Here is a 19,869-nt window from a genome sequence, read left to right as displayed (position 1 = left end):
ACATATAATATGCACAATATTGGACATGTTGCTAGATACGTCACCCAATAAATGGCCATTTTCAAACTGAAGACATGGTTTCCTCTTAAGCAAAAAATCCTATACTGTAGGCAACATTATTTGTTAGTCATATTTACAAACTTAAAAACTCACAGATAGAAATGTTTCAATGTTTTCATGAATGAAGGAGGCAATATCTTGCCAGTCCAGAATGTCCCCGAGCCAACTATTCTGCCGCTGTATGTGGATTTTCTGCCATTTGTGCTTTCCAGAGCTGGTAATATTCTGTGACAAAGGCATAAGAAAACAAACTGATTAGAAGAACCACAAAGAAGGGATAAAAATATTCCAGTTCTGACATTCACTGAATAGTCAATGATGCATTTTGTATTTTAAAATGGGAATTAATTAATGAAAGGCTTGCAACCACTCAAGCTAAGTGCTATTTTAGCATTATGATAATCACAAGACAATATCTAAGATTCTGCCAATTAGAAGAACATTGAATTTGAAGCACCCAGTGTTTCCTGGTAGCACAGTTATGCCCTTGGTGCACAAATACTGCGACTTTATCCCTTTGTCCACAATGCTGAGTCCAGAGTACCGTCCACGTAGTGACAAATTCATCAGTGATCAATATAAGGCATACATGATTTTCATGCACTAAGACATACCTTAACAAACCACGAGTGATATAGCCTGTCCCAGAGCTCCAACACCTGCTTCTCGATAACAGCAGTATTGTTGACTTTCTCACCCAAAATCTTATGAAGCTGTAAAAAGTTACAAAAAGGCTCATTGATGAATATGCATTCAAGCGGGTTTTCCCAAAAGATAATTTTTGGCCATTTTACAGTGAGTTCAGTGAAATGAATCTATTTTTGAAGAGCTAGACATAAAACTGACACTATACATACAATGAAAGGATTCTATTGTGTGCTACAAACGACTTCTGCAGAGAGCCCATATGCAAAATATACTTAACCGCTTTAGTGCTCAGCCTTTTCCCACCAGTGCAGAGCCCTTTTTTGGTTGGGGTAGTTTGTGCTTGGGATTCCATAACTTTGTTCCAAAACAAGGTATCCATGCCAAATCTGCGTCCTTTTTTCCATCATCCAGGGGATACTAAAGGTAACCACGGTTTATGGATTTGACTGATCAGGAATGATGAAATAGGCTAAATGGAGATACATTTTTATTTTTTTGGGGAAAAAAAATAAAAATCAGGAAAATGTTTATGGTTTTCTAAAAATGGCATCAACAAATGGCTTGCTGTGCTAAAAAGGCTCCCTCTTCCCAGCTTCCAGGAACATGCAGAGTTCAATTTAAAAAAACTATTTTTTTACCACACTGTTGGCATTTTTCAAAGGGGTAGCCCATTTTTCCTATTTTGTGTGCTCTCAACGTACTTCCAGTTTGTGGTGGAAACTAGTGTGAAACCCATAGGTGATCCATGAAAGCTATATATTGCTGAAAAGTAGACAATTCTGTATTCAGGAAGGGGGGCATATGTGTTTTTTCCAAAGAAACTAACTGTTGAAATAAACAAAATATTGAAAATGAGTAGGGGAAAAAACGCCCTTTGTGACGTTTTCATCTGTAACTTTTTGTCACAATGTTCAATTTAGAAAAACAACATACCATTACCTCTGCTAGACAATTCAGGTTGTGGGGGATATACAGGGTTTGTATATTATCCAAGAACACAATGTATCTAGAGTCAACAACTGAGCTGCACCATACATTGGTAGTTCATTGTGTACCAAGTATAGACTAATTCATATGGTGAGATATGTAGAGTGAAAAATGGGTATTAAGGAAATATATCTATTTCTGAAATGGGCACAAGATATGGAGTTTAGAAGCAGAGGTTATTTGTACAGTTCTGAATTTGTGACTACTCATTCTAGCAAAGTACTTAGAGGGCATTTATCAAAAGGTCTTCTTTCTTACACAATGGCTTTCTTTTAGAAGGCCCAAATGCAGCAAAATCTAATTGGTTATAGCTAATGCTCTACTATTCTGTACTCGGACATGTCGTTTAATAAAAATGGTACCTCACTTGTGTGGATTGGCCAAGTGCCCATGGCAGGTTACAGGCCTAAACACAACATGTAAACATCACATTTTTCCACCCAAAACTGACCTTTTTTCCTAATGTGGGAAGCTGTAGATTTTGGACCCCACCTAAGCTGGTTCCTAGGGATACCTAGCAAACCTGCACATGTTTTAAAACTAGACACCCGAATCCAAGGTGGGGTGACCTGCACGGCTCTAACCAGCACTGTTTTTGGCCAAGATACCCAGCAAACCTCAAACTTTGACTAAAACTTTAATCTGCAGGGAGCTGCAAACTTTCTTTCATTTAGTATTCCCCTAAGTCTCTGAATGCAAATGGTACCTCAAATGTGCAGATAGGCCTGGTGCCCGCGCAGGAAACAGCCAAAAACGCAACAAGGATTCATCATATTTTTCCCACTCAAAACTGACACTTATTTTGCAAAGTCGGTAGTTGTGAGTTTTGGTCCCAGCTCAGCCGCACTTAGGGAAACCTAGCAAATCTGCTCATTTTGGAAAACTAGACAACCAGGAGAGTATAGGGTTGCATGACTTGCATGGCTCTCACTAAGTAATTTTACCCAGAAGCCCTTGCAAATGTCAAACTATTGTGGAAAAAAAAAAAAAAAAAAAAAATGTTCCTCACATTTAGTGGCAGAAAATTCTGTAATCATCGAGGAGTACATACTTCCTATAGCCCTGAGCTCCTATTTGTCCCTGAAAAGAATATCATCTCACTTGTGGGTGGGCTACAACACCAGGCCACAAATGGCCTTCAAGAGCTATGTGGGATTATAAGCAATTATGGTAGCTGCAGTATTTGGGGCAGTGCTCTGGCGCCAACCATTCAAACCGAAGAACTGTAGACATTTTTGAAAACGAGAATCAGGGTATGGGGGGGGGGGGGGGGGGGGGGGGGGGGACTGCACCTTGCGTGGATCCTATGATGTTTTCTTATTCATAATGTTTTGCAAACCTCAAAGTTTACCTGAAATCTCAAATTTTCCTTACATTTCTGTAATGGAATGGAAACTTTTGAAATCTATGAAAATTCTACCACCAAACAATACCCCACTTGTGCAGATCAAAGCACTCCACCACTTCCCCACATTGACCTCGGTTTGTTCTATTCCTGTTGCGGGCACTAGACCTATCCACACAAGTAGTGCAGCGTTTTTATAGCTGGCCCCCACCACTATATTAAAACAAATCCCTGGCGATTAATGGGCTTTCTGCCCAAAGAAGGTGGGGGTGGATTGGGGGTCATCACCTTCATCTGCAATCCAGGTAGTCATGTCTTTTTGAGTGGGGCATGGCTATGTTAGGCTGGGCAGTTCCCACCTTACATTTTTCCTGATGTCTAGAGGCATTTCTGCCCCTCCTCTCCTGGGGTGTAAACAGGAGTAATCAACCCCTTCAACCTCCCAGGGAGGGAAGAAAGACTGTCTACGTTTTTGTGGTAGGGGCATAGCCATTCCCATTGTAGGCAGCCCCCATTGCTATATTTTTTAATCTTTAAAAAAATAACATAGCATCTAGTAGGCTTTCTGCCCTGTGAGTGTGCAGATTGGGGATAACCATCTCACTCCCTCCCCTCACAGGGGGGCAAAAAGATGGTTGCCATATCTATTTGGGGTAGGGGCATGGCCATGCCCTGGTGGGCAGCCCCCAACCACTATAAAAAATTTTTTTTTAAACCCTAGTGTCAAGTGCGCTTTGTGCCCAACCCAGGGGAATATACTCGGGGGTTGGAGGACCACATGACCTTGACCAAGGTGCCGCTCCCCAAACTGTGGTGCCTCATGGGTGCATCCTTGCTTGGGGACCATTCTCACAAGCAGGGATCCAATGGGCAGAGGAACCATTGAAAAGGGGAGATTATCCCCCTTTCCAACGATACCTCTACCAAGGAAATCAGTGCTCAGGGTGCTGAGATATGCCCCCAAGCACTGATTCAGTGAAGGTAAAACAAGCCCATTAGCTCGTTTTACTTTCCCTTATAGAAGTAACTGTCCGCTCGCTCTGTGAGCTGACATCACAAAGATTAAAAAATAAAAACACAATCAGGCTGCTGGGGAAGCTCTTCCTAAGCAGCCTGAGCTGCAGGGGGAAAAAAGGAAACCCTCTGGTGCAAAGCAACAGAGAGGCCTTTCCAACCAGCCCCAGTGTTGGCCAGTACCTGACAGATGCACTGGGGAGGGGGTGCGCGTTTCGGCCATTGGCAGACACCTGCACCTAAAGGGTTAAATAATATCTTTGGGGAGGGCACTCCAAGGTAGTTATTAGCCAGAGTGAACATTTTTTGTTTCGGCTGTCATAAAAAGCAGCATATAGAGAAAGTGATCACAGGTTAGAGTCACTATAAAAATAATTTCCTGGTAGTGCTATACCAATTTCAGGAAATGTGGTGAGTTCCAAGGTGATTTTGACCTCTGCTGGAATTTGATTAACCATCTGGAAGAGTGAACCATTTTCGGTCATGTTTTTCTCATGGAAATTATGGTTAGTGGTCGAGAATCTAATATGAGGATACATTTTCTATCAAATCACAATCATCTTCCGCAACCATATAAGAAAAAGGGATGACAACGAGTAAAACAGGTACTGCAGCAGGTTTCTGTCAGTTGGCTACCCACTGTTCTATTCTAGCTTCTCCACAGATTTATAACGAAAAACTGGAAAACTGACGTTCCTCACTGATGACAGACATAAAGCCCTCCTTTGATCTACTGGTTTCTGGAATAAGAGCTGTAGAACAGAAAGACTTTCCTAAGGAACGAACTAACGGACTGTAGAAAATGAACAAAATTAGTTTTTTCTTTTTTCGTGAAAATTACGATTACTGCTTCATAAAGAAAAATAAGGACCCATTTACTATAAAATCACAAACACCTAATTTACATGAGAAAGAAAGTCTGCCACACTGAGTGAAACATTTCATTAAAACTGCAGCATTAGTCTACAGCTGACTCTAATATTAAGTCTTGCATCACGATAGAATTCCAGTGAACAACTAGAATGCCAATATTCTATAGTGATGCTGCTAACACAGGAGCGGGGAAATTTGAAACCTTTCCTAGAGAGCAGGCTTACCTAAATAAACATTAAGGGTCTAATACAGATATTAAAGCAGATGTCCCCCAACGAGGTGGTTATAAATAAGAGTTTATGTCATTTATGGAATAATGTGTTATAAATGGCCTCAGAAGGAAGAGCATCTGGAATATTGCCATTCTGCGGCTGCAGCGTTTTCTACATAATTAAGGAATTTGCTGCATTTGCCACATAAGTCAATATCTTATGAATAATCTGCAGATTTTAATAAGAAAATGTTTCTAGCGCCAAAAAGATCAGAAGGTACTAAAAATGTGGCAACAAGTGATCCCGCATAGTGAAAGGAGGCCCTTCGCAACAGTTGATAGGTTATCTTTCTGCTGCTAATTTCTGCATTTGGTTATTAAACAGGTACTAATGAGGTGAAATGTTTGCCCAATGTTACCATGAGCAGAAACAGTGAAGCAATACAATCACAAAATGTGCCGCACAATATTACATAATTAGCATTTTCTTAATGCAGAATTTAGTCAATACTGCTTCATAAATTAGTCCTCCCATGCAGCATAATTCCAGTGGGCTCTGCAAAAAGTGACTGACAGAGATCTTTACCGAAACACAGCATTCGCTTTTCGCTTCTGTTCTCCCAAGACTATCCATCGTCTTAATTGCTTAATACTACCTCAATTTAAAAAAAATGAGATTTTCGTAGGTATAGAATGGTTTCATAATCCTCCATTTACATCAATTTGAGTAACTACATTAACGCACATTTTGAAACATCATTCTTATTGTGAGTTAAATAAAAGGAACTGATAAAACGTTTAAAATTAACAAGTTATTTACCTTCGGTAACGCCTTATTTAGTAGAGACTATCTGGTCTATTCCTTCCCTTAAAATATTCACCAAACGGGAGACTGGTTCGGGTATAGAACTCTGCCCTGTTGCTCTGACAGGAGATCCTCCTGAAAAGGCAGCCTGATAGGAGGACCGCTGATGCCATATTCTCTGTGCACAATCTAGAGCCACCAAGATGTCTTCTTCAGAACTCGAGACAGTAGTGGTATTGGTGGGAGAGCATACACCAGTCCTGAGCCTGACTTGAGACTAATTGCACCTCCAAGCAAGAGCCACCTTGGAAACCCCAGCATGCATAATTGCTGATATTGCCTGTTCTCGAGGGTGGTAAATAGATCCAACCAAGGTTTTTCCCCAGTCGCAGAAGAGACCTCGCGCCATCTCCAAGTGAAGATGCCATTCATGATCCACAAAGCACTGGTGGCTGAGTTTGTCAAACCCGTCCGTTCACAGACCTCATGTGTTTTAGAACCAGGAATATGTCCTGATGTTCCACATGTCCATAGAGTGCAGGGCCTCTCGGCACAGGGTCCAAGATCCCACCCTACCTGATTTCTGGACTAGGTTGGAGAGATTCCCTTGATGCTGCTCCCGCCTCAGAGCCGGCATATGCAAGCGTGCATACATTGCCAGTAGCCTCAGAGTAATTCTCACCGAAATGCAGGATAGAGGCTGAAACATATGAATTATACCCTGAATATCCCCGACTCGCAACTCTGGAGGATAGGTGCGGAATTGCACTGTGTCAAGAACATCTCAGATGAAAGAGAACATCTGAGAAGGAGTCAGGTGTGACTTTGAAACATTTATGGTGAACCTCAGCGAATGCAGAGGGTCCGCCAGATTCTGGTGGTGGGCAAAGACTGCCTGGTGCGAGCCCGCCTTCAACAGCCAGTAGTCGAGCTAGGGTAAGACTAGTAAACCCACATAAGCTTTATTCGGTCACCATTACCATCAAAGTTACCATTAAAAAACATAAATAATTAAGAACGTAAGAAATTTAAAAGACCAACAATTACAAAAAAGGTATAATCACTCCCACTTCATGTGCATATGATACATATTTACAAGGATTTAGAGTTCTTAAGAAAGCAAATACGTGTATACTAAGCAGCCACAAGGAACTTGCTAACCGCAGAGATCAAAACAGTTGAAGTATCATTTTTTTAAATCCTTAAAGCAATATGACATTGTCTTATGCCCAAGTTCCGGCAAATTGTGCAAATCCACTTATGCCCGACAAAAGAACATAAAGGTGGTCATTTTGACCTCGGCGGTCTTTTGAGAAGACCGCTGAGGGACCGCCGTGCTAAGACCGCCAGTGGTGGCCAATTTCCGAATGGGGTATTAGGACTGCTGGCAGCTCTCCGTCCTTTTCCGGACGGAGAGCCACCAGCAGCCATACTGGCGGGCGGCGGGGAAGTGGAGGTTGCTCCAACTCCACGTCAACAGAACACCGCCCACCGAATCACGTCCTGTGATTCGGCGTGGCGGTGTTCTGTTGACGGTGTGGTGTCGGCGGAACAGCCCCCATGGCACCTGTCCCCTCCCGGAGGATCGGCGGAACAGGTAAGTTGATCGTCCGTTAGGGGAGGGTGGTGGGGGGGTGTTGTGTGGGTGCATGGGGGTGTGCGTCTGTGTATGTAGAGGGGGTGTGTAAGTGCGTGTATGCTTGCGGGTGTGTTGCGTGTTTTGGGAATGAGTGCGTGTATGTCTGTATATGGGTGTGCGTGTCTGACTGAGTGTGTGGATGTAGGCATGTATGTTGGTGTGTGTGCGTGTGTGTGTGTTGCTGGTGCCTGCGTGCGTGTCATGTGTGTGTGAGTTATGTGATGTTGGGGGTCGGGTGGGGAGGGGGGCCCTGCCACCTTTGGGGGGTGGCAGGGGTGGTGTAGGGGAGGGAGTCAGGGTGGGGGAGACCCCTATCAGTGCCAGGGAAGGTATTCCCTGGCACTGATAGTGCTTACCGCCATGGATTTCATGGCGGTTCCTACCGCTGGAAATCCACGGCGGTAAACCGGGTCAAAATACCGGTGGCGGTATTGTGACGGCCGCCGGGTTGGAGACCCAGGTCTCCAACCCAGCGGTCGTCTCCGCCCTGGCGGGCGGAACGGAGAAGCGGCGCATGACCCTGGCGGTAACCGCCATGGTCATAATACTAAAAAAAAGACCGCCAGCCTGTTGGCGGTCTTACCGCCGCTTTAAAACCGTCCGCCAGGGTTGTAATGACCCCCAAAATGTTCAACAGATTCAACACACAATTACGACAGGCAGGGCATTGGTCGGAAGTAGAAGACAACAATCCCCATCTGTTTGTTAAGGACATAGTGGTAAACACCCAAAATGAAAGCGAGCATACAAACAGACTGGTACCCCTGACCTCAGAGATTTACTGCCACCACCGCCATCACTTTCGTGAACACCTGAGGGGTGTTGGTAAGGACAAGGGGTAGCACAGCAAACAAAGTGCTTGTGGCCTACTGTGAACTGCAGGCAAAGTTTGTGGGTCAGAAGGACGTATATATGGAAATATGCACCTGGCAAATCCAGCGATAACATCCAGTCTCCAAGGTCCATGGCTAACAGGACCAGCCTGCCTTTCCTGATGCAGCCAGGAGAGAAGATCCTCTGTCAGCGGATCTGAGGGCAATGGCATGGGTGGAGAGAGTCTCTGTGAATGGAAGGGCATAGCCCCACTGAACAACTTGGAGTACCTACTTGTCTGAAGTTATGGACTGTTGCCGTGATGGTATGAGGCCACATTTAAGAGGTTTGGAGACTGGGGCTGTTAAGGGGGTTACTGTGGGGGGAGAGTGGCGGGCTGGCCATATTTCTGGCTTTGGGTTCCGCAAGGTTTGCCCATGGCCACAAACGTTCTGGGCGGCCTGTTGGTTGTAGTGGCTGGGTGAAAATGGACTTGGCCACAAAAGGAGTCTAAGGCAGAATGAGGCTGGTGTGGGGCAATGGTGAGCCCCAACAACAGGCCGGTGGCCCTACTGTCTTTGAAATGCTCAAGCTCCAAAATCTGCCTTGACACCCAAGCTTCAAATCTGCCTTTTCGCCGAATAAGCATATGCCATCGAAGGGAATGTCCATAAGGGATGTCTTTAAAGCATAAACATCATTCCTGTGGGACTCATTCAAGACCCTCTAAACCTCTTAATGATTTCAAGGAATTCAATAGTTACTGCCACAAAGTTTCTTCTACATCAACCAATGTTGAAACAAAATGGAGGAAGAAAGAACAAAGGACTGCTAATGGCTTTCTGTCACTTACATATATTAACAATTCACATGCAGAAATATGTGAGTAAGTGAACAAAGAACAGATAACCCAATGCTCAAAAGTGAACAAGCATTTACAACCCATACATTAAGACACTCCCTGGTTTTACACATTATTCAATAGTATAAATATTTGGCTGCTGTAAGACACTCCACAGTCTCCGCTGCTATCATTTTGTCTGAAATACAAAAGGGGAATGTCAAGATTTCCACCCTGTGTAATTTTAAGGGTCACCCCAGGACCAACTCATCTGACCATTCAACCTGCATACAAGGGAGACAGAAGCCGATTTCAATTTTCAATCCCAATTATTCTTAAAACATGATAGTCTAGTATTCAACCATGAGTGATATATCCATATATTCCACAACTCACTAGTGATATATCCATATATTCCACCACTCACTAACTTGCGAGTCTGGACGCGCCATTCATAGTCTGCCGTTTTGTACCTAGTAATCAATATCCTGCATATAAAAGTGTGAGATCAAATCAATGTATATCTCATAAAGCACAAATTATCACCACAAAGTGTGTGCCACATTTTCATAAGTGAAATAATTCTGTCGGTGATGGTACTCTACAACAATCACAAGCCATAGTATTTACACAAACGTCATCACCAGTGAAGACAGCAATGAGAGAAAAGCATTCGACAAATGAAGGGAGCTCTACATTTCTTGATAATGGCGGTTAGTTCCTCCAATCAATAATAGTAGTAAAAATGTAAGCCTATAGTGGGAACACATTAGTAGTCACAGCCACATATTATAGGAAACTACATTTTATGCCTAACATTGCGGACTGATGCTACAGCACAACGATAATCCTGTTGAGTAAAACAATTCTAATTAGGTTGGCTGTTGTATATCAAAGTTTCAACCTCTCATCCACCAAAATGGATACATTTATGCCTTACTGTGAGGTGAACACATCCACTTCACAGTCTGCCACCATTAACTCTCTGCGTAAGACAAGGGAAGATGTGGTAGACGCTGTTGACTTAGTGCCCCTTGTGCCTAACCAACAACTAGACTGCCAACCCTCTGTGGCCATGTTGGGGGAACTACTTCTAGTAAACTTTTGCTATTCACAATCCTGAATCCATGTAGAATTACTAAGGAACAATTTTAAGGGGGTTAACTTTTCTTGTCAGAATAGAGCACACATGAGGGGTGGCGGGGTAGGGGGGAGGAGAACACAGATGTTCTTAGGCAACTGTTAAAGGGAGGTGTAGTGATATGCAGTTAATATCGAAATGAGACTTGTTTCAAATACTAACTGTAAATCTCGTATGTAGATATCGACCTGTTAGGATCCAATCCAGCTGACTGATTTAGAACTGTTCCTAAATGTCTTTGGTTTTTAAGTGGGGACATCTTTAAACTGAGCTTTATCAAACCGACCTGTTGCCCTATCACTTCAAGAGAAGAAAGACGTCTGAAAATGTGTTTCTCCTACCACTGCAAGTGTCTGCGCTCCTAATCTAATTAGCTCAGATCAGTCTTCTTCACTATATGATACATAATAAATGATTGAACTAATAAAAAATGCTTTTACACTGCCTTTTCTTGTTTTGTAAAAGTGAATTCTGACATACTTCAATGTTTTACCCTCATTCATCATAATCCTATCAAGCAGGACATTAAAAACATGTTTACAGTCAGTTAATTTCCATTACCATCCATTCCAAATGTTCAGATATCCCTGCCCATCCACCGGGAGAAATAAATGTAATGCCTGTGCCTGGGACCTCTGAGCAGAGTTTGTCCACAAGAGTCAGACCTGGGAGTCCTAGAACCTCATTGAATAGAGGAAAAGTTAAGAATTATTACTTCACAACCCTCGAACCCCGGCAATGTTTTATTCTAGCATGTCCTTTGGAGTTTTCGCTGGGTCTCCGTCTAGACAACAGTCTGAGATTTCGTCTAGACCTAAGAAAACGTCTGACCCTGAACAGCCTACCACCAACACCTCTCTCATTGATGGTACTCTGGCACTACTAAGGTCACTTTTGGCAACAAGAAGCCAGCACAAGTGAATCAGTGCTACAAGCTCCTTGTCTGGATTCCTTTTGCAATAGTGGTAAGTGAAAACCTTCATGGCTATTACAGTACCTCATACTGTAACACGAGGGAGCCATTTCAATACAACTTTAAACAGAAAGCATTCATAGAACTCCAATTCTTCAAATTATGTCAACCATTTTTAGTTTATTTTCTTGGAATTCCCTTTTACAGCCTTCTTCTAGCAAGGTTTTTGGCGGTTGCACTTTACAATGTTGTGCATAACCCTGCTTTACAGTGAGAGTTTGTAATATCCCTTAAAGTTTGTCTGCAAAACCAGATCCCAAGGCAACTCTTGAACCATGATCCCCACTGAAAAGCCATATGTATCACTTCATGTTCCAGTTCAAGGTTCTGTACCCTTGCAAGAAAAGACCATGAATTAGTAGGCTCTACAATTATTTTGAAACTGATGAAGAGGTCTTCTCACATATGCTCTTGACAACATATCGAAAAAGATCTACCAAAGGCTTCAGAAGAAATCAATTTTACAAAGTACGGTAAATATGCATCTTTCAATTTACCACAAACAAGTATTGGCAACTTCAATTAATTTGACATTTAGAAACTTTTTTGTGCAAACATGTCTGGCTTGTTTTATTACGATTGGTTACAGGTACTTGAGGTGACGAAGTCCAACAGTAAGTCAGCGAGGGGGATGAGCAAAGTCCTTAGAAACAGTAATCTCTGCAGATGATGCAGGCTTCTGTCAGTTTCGGGCACCTTTATCCTTTGCTAAGGTTTCCTATGTAAGTGGTCCTGATGCAAAGGATACAGGATGCTGAAGATGCTCAAGGATGCTATGGATGCAATGCGATTAAGGGGTTTTTCCTGAACCTGTCTATCCACGATCTATGAAAGGGATGAAGTGGTCCTAGTGTAGGGAGCTGGGTTCTGGTTTAGGTACCCCCCCAAACACACACTTATTGCCTCCGTTTTAGATGCAATTTTTACTCAAGTGTAATGGGTTCCTGCTAACCAGGACCCAGGTGGCAGAGTTCCTTCCTAAAACAAGACCAAGACACCTGGTCACTTGATCCCCAAGTGACCAGGCCCTTCAGCCATATAAGTTCCTAGCTAATTGTACCCCCTGCACCTAGTGCATGGGTACTGAAGAGGGCCCCCTCAGAGCTGCAACATAAAGTGTGAGACTCTGAGGGACCCAATACCAAACTTGTGCAGACTGCCAATGTAGGCTGCATGACAAGATACTCCGAAAACTGAAGACACAACATGGCACACACTTGTGTGCCATGTCACCTACTGCACTGCTTGTAATATCTGTAAGTCACCCCTACAGCAGACCTTCATCCCTAAGGCAGGGTGCATTATACAGTATTACAAGTCAGGACATATTTACCTGAGCAATTATGTCCCTACTATGTCTGTCGATTCTTAAGACATAGTAAGTGAACAGGAAAGCCATTTTAAATCCATGTGCTGAACACTGGTCAATATGAGTTCTCCAGCTACATTATAGCTTCTTTGAGCATAGGGATGTTTGGTATCAAACATCTTGCTTTAATAAACCCTCAATGATTCCAGTGATGGATTTATTAACACTAAAAATAACAGGTGATAGACAGAACGTAGCCCAAATCACACATTCACCCCGAGTCATAGATGTGGGTTTAATCCATAATTTTTTTTTTGCTCACCATACCATTCCAGTTTAGACCCAGCCATATGCAAATCAGTCTTGACCCATGGGAACAGTACAGCCCGAATACAGACACCCAAAGGGCACCTCAGAGCTGCCCCGTAAAAAAAACTACCAATTGCTGGTGAGCTCACTGACCGGTTCTGGCCAGACTGCCATGAACAGACAAGAACCTGCCCAAGGTGAGAGCCTCCACTCTTGAGAAGTCCGAAACAAAAGCCTGTCCGAGCTGGGGTGTTACCCACCCCTCCCCACAGGATAACCTGCATTCCAAAGCAGGTGCTTCCTGAAGCCCATCGCCTTCGGTCTGCAGATCTGGCCTTCCTCAGAGGAAAATGCCGACCCCTCTGCCTCAGAGCCCGTTTGGCACCTGGACAGGTGGGAAAATTAGCTATGCAGGATGCGTGTTGCATTTTCAGGCTGGACACACCCCAAGGCTGACCAGCCTGAAGTGGACACAGCCTAGAAAATTCTGCAATCTTGCGTGTGGTGGAATTTCACTCCCCTTACACCCTCTAAATTAAGTATTTAGGAGGCCCCCTGATACCAGGACTGCAGATCTTCGCTGGACATAAAAAGGAGTAGTTGTTACGGTTTCGGGCAGGTCTGATCAGGACTCTGGTTGTGGTTGGGGCACCCCTTGAGGTCTCAGAATATCCTAAAGAGGTAGTGTACTGAAGCAGAAAGGCAGCTAAAGGAATGCACAGAAAAGGATAGCTATGGACAGGCACAGGAAAGTAAACGCAGAGCAACCCTTGTGTGAACAAACAGGAAACGGATTACTAATAGACAAACACACAGGGGTTGTACACAGGGTAGGGCGCAGAACGTCCCACAGCAACAGGGAATGTCAATGCGTCTGTGCAGTTTGCTCTTACAGATAGTCACCCCGCCAGCCCCATAGAAAGGAGGCAGCAGAAGTGAATCTGTCTCTGGACCCTTAGAGCACAAACAAGGATAGTACTTACATACACAAGACAAGCTCTTGTGAGTCCAGCTGGAAACACAGTGGCAACTCCTGGATAAACAGCAATGGCACACTGTCACTGTTAGGCACGAAAGACAAGGTATAACACTAGACAAGGATGGGGGCTGGAATTGCCTCCTGGAAACCAGGAGCCAACCCCAGTACAAAGGAGGAGACTTATAGACTGGTGACGACTGATAGAACACTTACCAGACACAAATACTCGAGAGGAAATGGAGACAGAAGGAACAAACTAAGAGACAGAGGCAGGAACTGTGAATAGGCTCATGCTGAAGCAAATGCAGGACTAGGACTGGAAAACAGGGCGCAAACATATGGCTGGAACAAACAGAGACAGGAATGGGAAACAGAGAGCAGGCTCTGGCTGGAACAAGCAAGGACAGGGCTGGAATACAGGGAGTAGGAATAAGCAGTAAACAGGGCTGGGAAACAGAGAGCAGGTTCAGGCTGAAACAAGGCAGGAGCAGGACGGAGAAACAGGGAGCAGGCTCTGGAAGAAACAAACAGGTACAAGGCTAAGAGTTAGGGAGCAGACTCTGGCTGGAACAATCAGGAGCAGGGCAGAGAAACAGGAAACAGGTTCAAGCTGGAACAGATCAGGAATAAGACTGGAACAACATCCGATAAGGGGTCTGTAACACAAAGGAATCTAACTCCAATGCACGACGAAGGATCTTGAGGAAATGGCTGCTTGTAAGCAGTTCCAAGCTGCAGAAAACCCCAGGTGGAATCACATGACTGAGCTGCACAGGAGAGGTCTCAGGTGTCTGTAGTTTCAGACACTCGCAAGTCCTGGAGGAGAAGATCCGGTGAAAAGGAGCAACTGGATTTCTCCCATAGAAAACAATTTTAAACAGAGTCCAGGCTTTCCTGACAACCAGGCTGTGCATTATGGGATTTGCAGTCCCAGGAAGCAAATCTAACACTACAAAAGCATACCATGGCGAAAAGAGAAACAAACATGAGTCAGGAAGGGACTCTAGATAAGTGTTCAAGGTGATTCCCAGGCTTCCGACAGTCCCCTTACAACGCCCCCTAGAAATGGGATGACAGAGTTGTAACAGTAGTGGACTAGAAGCCTGCTAAACCTGAGAACCGAGCAGCACGACTGACATGGCGCCAACCCTGCCAGCCTGCCTGCTGCACCCGACCCTCGAGGAGTAACTGACCTGTCCTGCCGCTGCAGCCTCCAAGAAACTAGGAGAGCTGCCAGTGCTTCATAAATCCCCAAGAAGAACTCCCTTGGAGTGGGGGAGCTGCTCCCCTGCATCTGCAGGCCCCTTTGGAAAGAACTGTGAGGACTGGGACCACCAAAAACACGATGCCAGACATGACCACTGCATACGAGCCACCTAGTTCGAGCTGAAATGGGCCAACAGTGTCAGCGTCGTCCCCAGGCCCTCCAAAGACAAAGCTCATCCAAGTTTGCCCTCTGTGGACTTCTCAACAGCGTCTGCAGTCTGATTCTGCAGATCCCCCCCCCCCTCCGCTTCACTGTAACTGCCTCTGGTGACAGTGACCTGATGGTCCACTGCACCCAGACATAGAAGAAGAGGACCATTGGTGTCCCTATATCCCCTAGGCTGTGAGCCCCCAGCCATTCTGTTGGTTTGGCAGAACTGGACACCCCAGTCCAGGCCTGCAGCCTGTTTCTTTCTGTAGGCCTCCTGCACTGCGACCACCACCAGCGATGGTAAACCTGACAATCCTGGACCAAGGAGATCAGGACCACTGGTATACCTATGTTCCCGATCATTGCAAGAACTGAACCTTCTAGGTGGTTCACCCAGACTGGACTCTCAGCCCACCCCTGAGGAAACTTTGTGACCGGACCGATCCCTATAGACTTAAATAGAGCAGCCAACACTGAACTGCAAAACTGCACCTGGCCACCCCTGTGCCGCTCGAGGTTACCTGTTGATGTGGCTTTGGACCTTACTACATACTTACCTAAAGTTCAGGAGACTGGTCCTGTACGTTGCTGTACTATTCCTGTATGCAGTGCTTGTTCTTCTTCCATAGGATGACATTAACTCATTTGAAAAATGCATTGTTTACTTTTACAAACTCCAAAATTTCATAACTTGAGAAAGTGCTACCTGAGTCCGGTGATCTTGGTATCAAAGTTTTCTATAAAAGTATGTGTTATTTTTATAAATTGGTGTTGGATTTCTTTATTGAGTGTGTGTCTCACTTACTGCATGAATGTGTGCCTTATATGCTTAGCACTACCCTTTAATATGCCTAACTGCTCTACCACACTACCCAAAAAAAGTATTTGGGATGTCATTTGAGCCTCTGAGATACCTCTAGGGATTGCTTGGACTCTTTGTACAGTGTACCTCATTTTGGTCCACTATATAAACAGCCAGCTTCCTACACCTAGTCACAAGGGCATTGTCCCTCAAAGTCCTCTTGGTCCTGGTAGAAGTCAGTCCAGTTGCTACTGGACTATTAGTCACCTGATATTGTGGTCGTAGCCAAAATTCTTCGCTGGGCCACAGCTCGTCATCTGGGAGGCAAACACACTCTGATGACTCTCTCTGGTCCAGCGGATTCGGGTGCAACTTTAACTGCCTGGTTCCAGTCTGTGATGGTGCACGACAGCAGTTGGCAGTGGTCTGAAGCTTCGGGGCTACCAACTTGTCACAGCAGATTTTTCAACTGTTGTGGCCCTCTGCTGCGAACAGGTCAGCCAGCTGACCCTTTGAGTCTCTTCTTCCCGCTTCCAACATGGCAGAACCCTTTATCGGTGTCCGGAGCTCTGTAGCCCAGCCCAGAGGTGCGGCTACCAAGAGGGCTACTAGCCCCGGAAAAAACTGTTTGGCAACTGTTTTTCCCTTCTCTGGCTCTAGTGCCAGCCTGTCTACCTATACTATGGAGTAGCCTCTCTCCCAAGTGTTACCCACTCGCTCTTCAAAGGGGGTTTCTCCTTTGAAACTTGACTTTTGGGCTATAATCAGTATGGCTTTCTGCAGGAAGGAGGTAACACCTCTATCCAGTGCAGGCTTTGATTGTCCCCTTTCTTGGGAGTCGGTAGCACATTTCCCCATGAGGTCTCAGGGATAGGCTCCTTGTCCAACCATCGAGGGCAGAGGAGACCAAAGGCAACAAAGTGGCATATTGCAACGTGTTACATTAATTTCTATTTGAGAATCAAGTCAAGCTTGATATAACAAAATGTTTGATACCTTGGAGTATTAACTTTGGATGCACCATACAAGAGTTAGCACCGGGTGTAACCCTGTACTCGCCAATGGGATGACTAAGTCCTTCCACAGTTAAAACAACATTTTGCATTTTTATTGCCAGAACATGTAAATTACACCTTCTACAAGTGAAATATGCTTGACTTTGACTTAGGACTCCCTTGGACCCCCATGAGTGTCACATATTGCAGAGGGTGGTTGGGCTTTGCCATTGATTTAAAGGGCAAAGTTGTGTTAGCAGTTTAAAACTGCTCTTCCAGTCTGTAATGGCAACATGGCAGACTTGTTTAATCTGTGCCATCCCCAGGGTGGCACAACCAGGCTGTCCCTGGGGTGACCCTCTAACGTACGACACCATAGACTAGGGACTTATAGGCAAGTTTGCTTATGCCAATTGGGTATAAGCCAATGTAGCATACACATTTTAGGGTTAAGACACTGGTACCAAGGTCTGCTTAGTAGGCCTCAGTACACTCTCAAAGTAAAAAGAAACAGTAGCATCAGTCTAAAACGGTGGGGGTGACCATACAAAAAGTGGCATTTCCTCACCTGGTAGTTATCATCTAAGTGTAAGAACCTGGAAAGGCAATCTGCATTGGTATGGCAAGTCATACATCTGTTCCACTGTAAAGGCCATACTCTGTACAGAAACTGACACTTCAACAACATGAGTTCTCTCATTTCAACTGCATCAGCTCTCTGAGAGGTCTGTGGTCAGTTTGAACTCTGAAGTGAATTCCAAACAGGTAAGCTCTCCGCTTCTTCGGGGACTAAACTTCTGCAAAGGCTTCCCTCTCAATGGCACTTCAACCCTGCTCTCTGGGGAAGAGTCACCTGCTAATAAAAGGAACTGATTATTCGTGTGCAAAATCATCTACCTGGGACAACCCTGCCTCTTACCCATATTAAACAGTATCTGTCTGAACAATGTATTCCTTACTGAAGTCAGGTGCCTTTAAAATAAGTGCTGAGCACAGAGCTTCCTTGGTGGTGTCAAAAGCCTTTTGACACTGCTCAGTCCATATCCCATTTCTGGGTTGCCTCTTGGAGATAAGTTCAGTTAGTGGTGCCATTATCTAACCATAACCCTGAAAAAAACACCTATACTACTAAGTCAGGCTAAAAAAGGTTCCATCTTGGATCTGAAACTTAGGATCTTCCTAGGTCAGATTTTATTTTTCTGGATCTTGGGTTGAAGAGGCTATCCGTGGCCTTCACCAACTTGAAGGCACAGGTACACAACAGAGCCCTGCCCTATCTGGCACTTGCTTGCTTGATCGTCAAGCCTGTATGCTGCAGGTCCTGAAGCACTTCCTTGAGGTGGGCCAGGTGATCCTCCCAGATGGAACTAAATACATCTATATTGTCAAGATACGTTGCACTGAAACTCTCTAGACTTGATAGTATTCGGTTTACCAACCCCTGGAAGGTGATAGGTGGATATTTCAAACCAAAAGGCATCACTTTAAATAGAAAGTGACCTTCAGGTGTGGAAAAAGCAGAACTACGCTAAGCTCCTGGGGTGAGGGCTATCTGCCAATAACCTGATATCAGATCAACAGTACTCAGATATTTTGCTGCCCCAACTTATCAATGAGCTCATTAGCTCTTGGAATACGGAGGGCATCAGTCTTAGTGACTGCCCGGAGGCCCCTTCAGTCCATACAGAACTTCATCTCAGGCATTCCTCCTTTAGGATTGGGCTTGGACACCCGTACCACTGGGCTTGCCCATCGCCTACATGATGGCTCAATCACCCCCAATGCCAACATCCTGCCAACTTCAGCTTGATGCTGACCTTGACCTGGTCAGAAAACCTGTACATTTAGCTCCTGACAGGCAAGCTGACACCAGTGTCCAAATGATGGATACACCATGTTGTCAGACCTAGGGTCAGAGAAAACCGTCCAGAAAACTGCTTCAATAACTTATAGCAATACCTTTGTTGTTGTTCTGTTAAGATGGGGGAGAGTACTACTCCTTCCACAATTCCATCTTTGGTATTAGAGGGCAAAAGGTCAGGGAGATGTTCACTGTTTTTTTCTTCCCTCCATCTGTCACCGTCAACATTGTGATGTTGGCTCTGTCGTGGTGTAAGTTAAGCCTCTTCATATGGACGATTGTAGGTGACTTCCCCCTCTTCTCTATTATGGGGTCTGGCCCAGTACACTTGCCCTGCAGGGCTGTGTGTGCCACAGGCTCTAAGATTAATTCCAACTATTCTGGTTGGTACTCAACCACGGAGGACTTCTAGTCATACCAGTGTTTCACAAGCTTCTGGCTGGCCATTCATTTATTATTTGCCTTATCTGTGTACTTTCTCATCCTGGAGTGAAGATGAAGCACAAAGTCCACTATATCCTGCTTTGGTTCCTTGAGGGTTCTCTTGAAACCCTCTCTACTAAACTTAGTGGACCCCGCACAGGCTGTCTAAACAGCAGCTCAAAGGGACTAAAGCGGACTCCTTTTTGGGGGGACCTCCGTGTAGGTGAATAGAAGGCATGAGAGAAAGGCATCCAACCTCTTCCTTGGTTTCTCAGGCAACCCCTGGTTCATGCCTTTCATGATCTTATTGAATTGGCAAACTTGTAAGTCACACCAATTTCATCCCACATAGCCTTCTGATAGACAGACATAACATTTGTGCCTCTGAGTTCACCTCCTTAGGGAAGCCAACCCTGGTGAAGAT

General features: G+C 44.7%; 1 protein-coding gene across 1 annotated transcript in view; it reads right to left on the bottom strand.

The window, feature by feature from the left end:
- Positions 1–19,869, bottom strand: part of TMEM245 (transmembrane protein 245) — a 533,540-nt gene that overhangs the window by 182,647 nt on the left and 331,024 nt on the right. The window contains exons 10-11 of the mRNA XM_069219563.1: positions 675–773; positions 154–285 (exon numbers count right to left, since the gene is read on the bottom strand). Coding sequence (XP_069075664.1) covers positions 154–285; positions 675–773 — 231 coding nt within the window. The remainder of the gene's footprint in view (positions 1–153; positions 286–674; positions 774–19,869) is intronic.

Source organism: Pleurodeles waltl, chromosome 2_2 (genome assembly GCF_031143425.1).
Source record: "Pleurodeles waltl isolate 20211129_DDA chromosome 2_2, aPleWal1.hap1.20221129, whole genome shotgun sequence".
In the NCBI taxonomy this organism is placed as follows: Eukaryota; Metazoa; Chordata; class Amphibia; order Caudata; family Salamandridae; genus Pleurodeles; species Pleurodeles waltl.
Note: the sequence above shows the minus strand (reverse complement) of the source record. Positions and strands in the feature narration are given on the sequence as shown.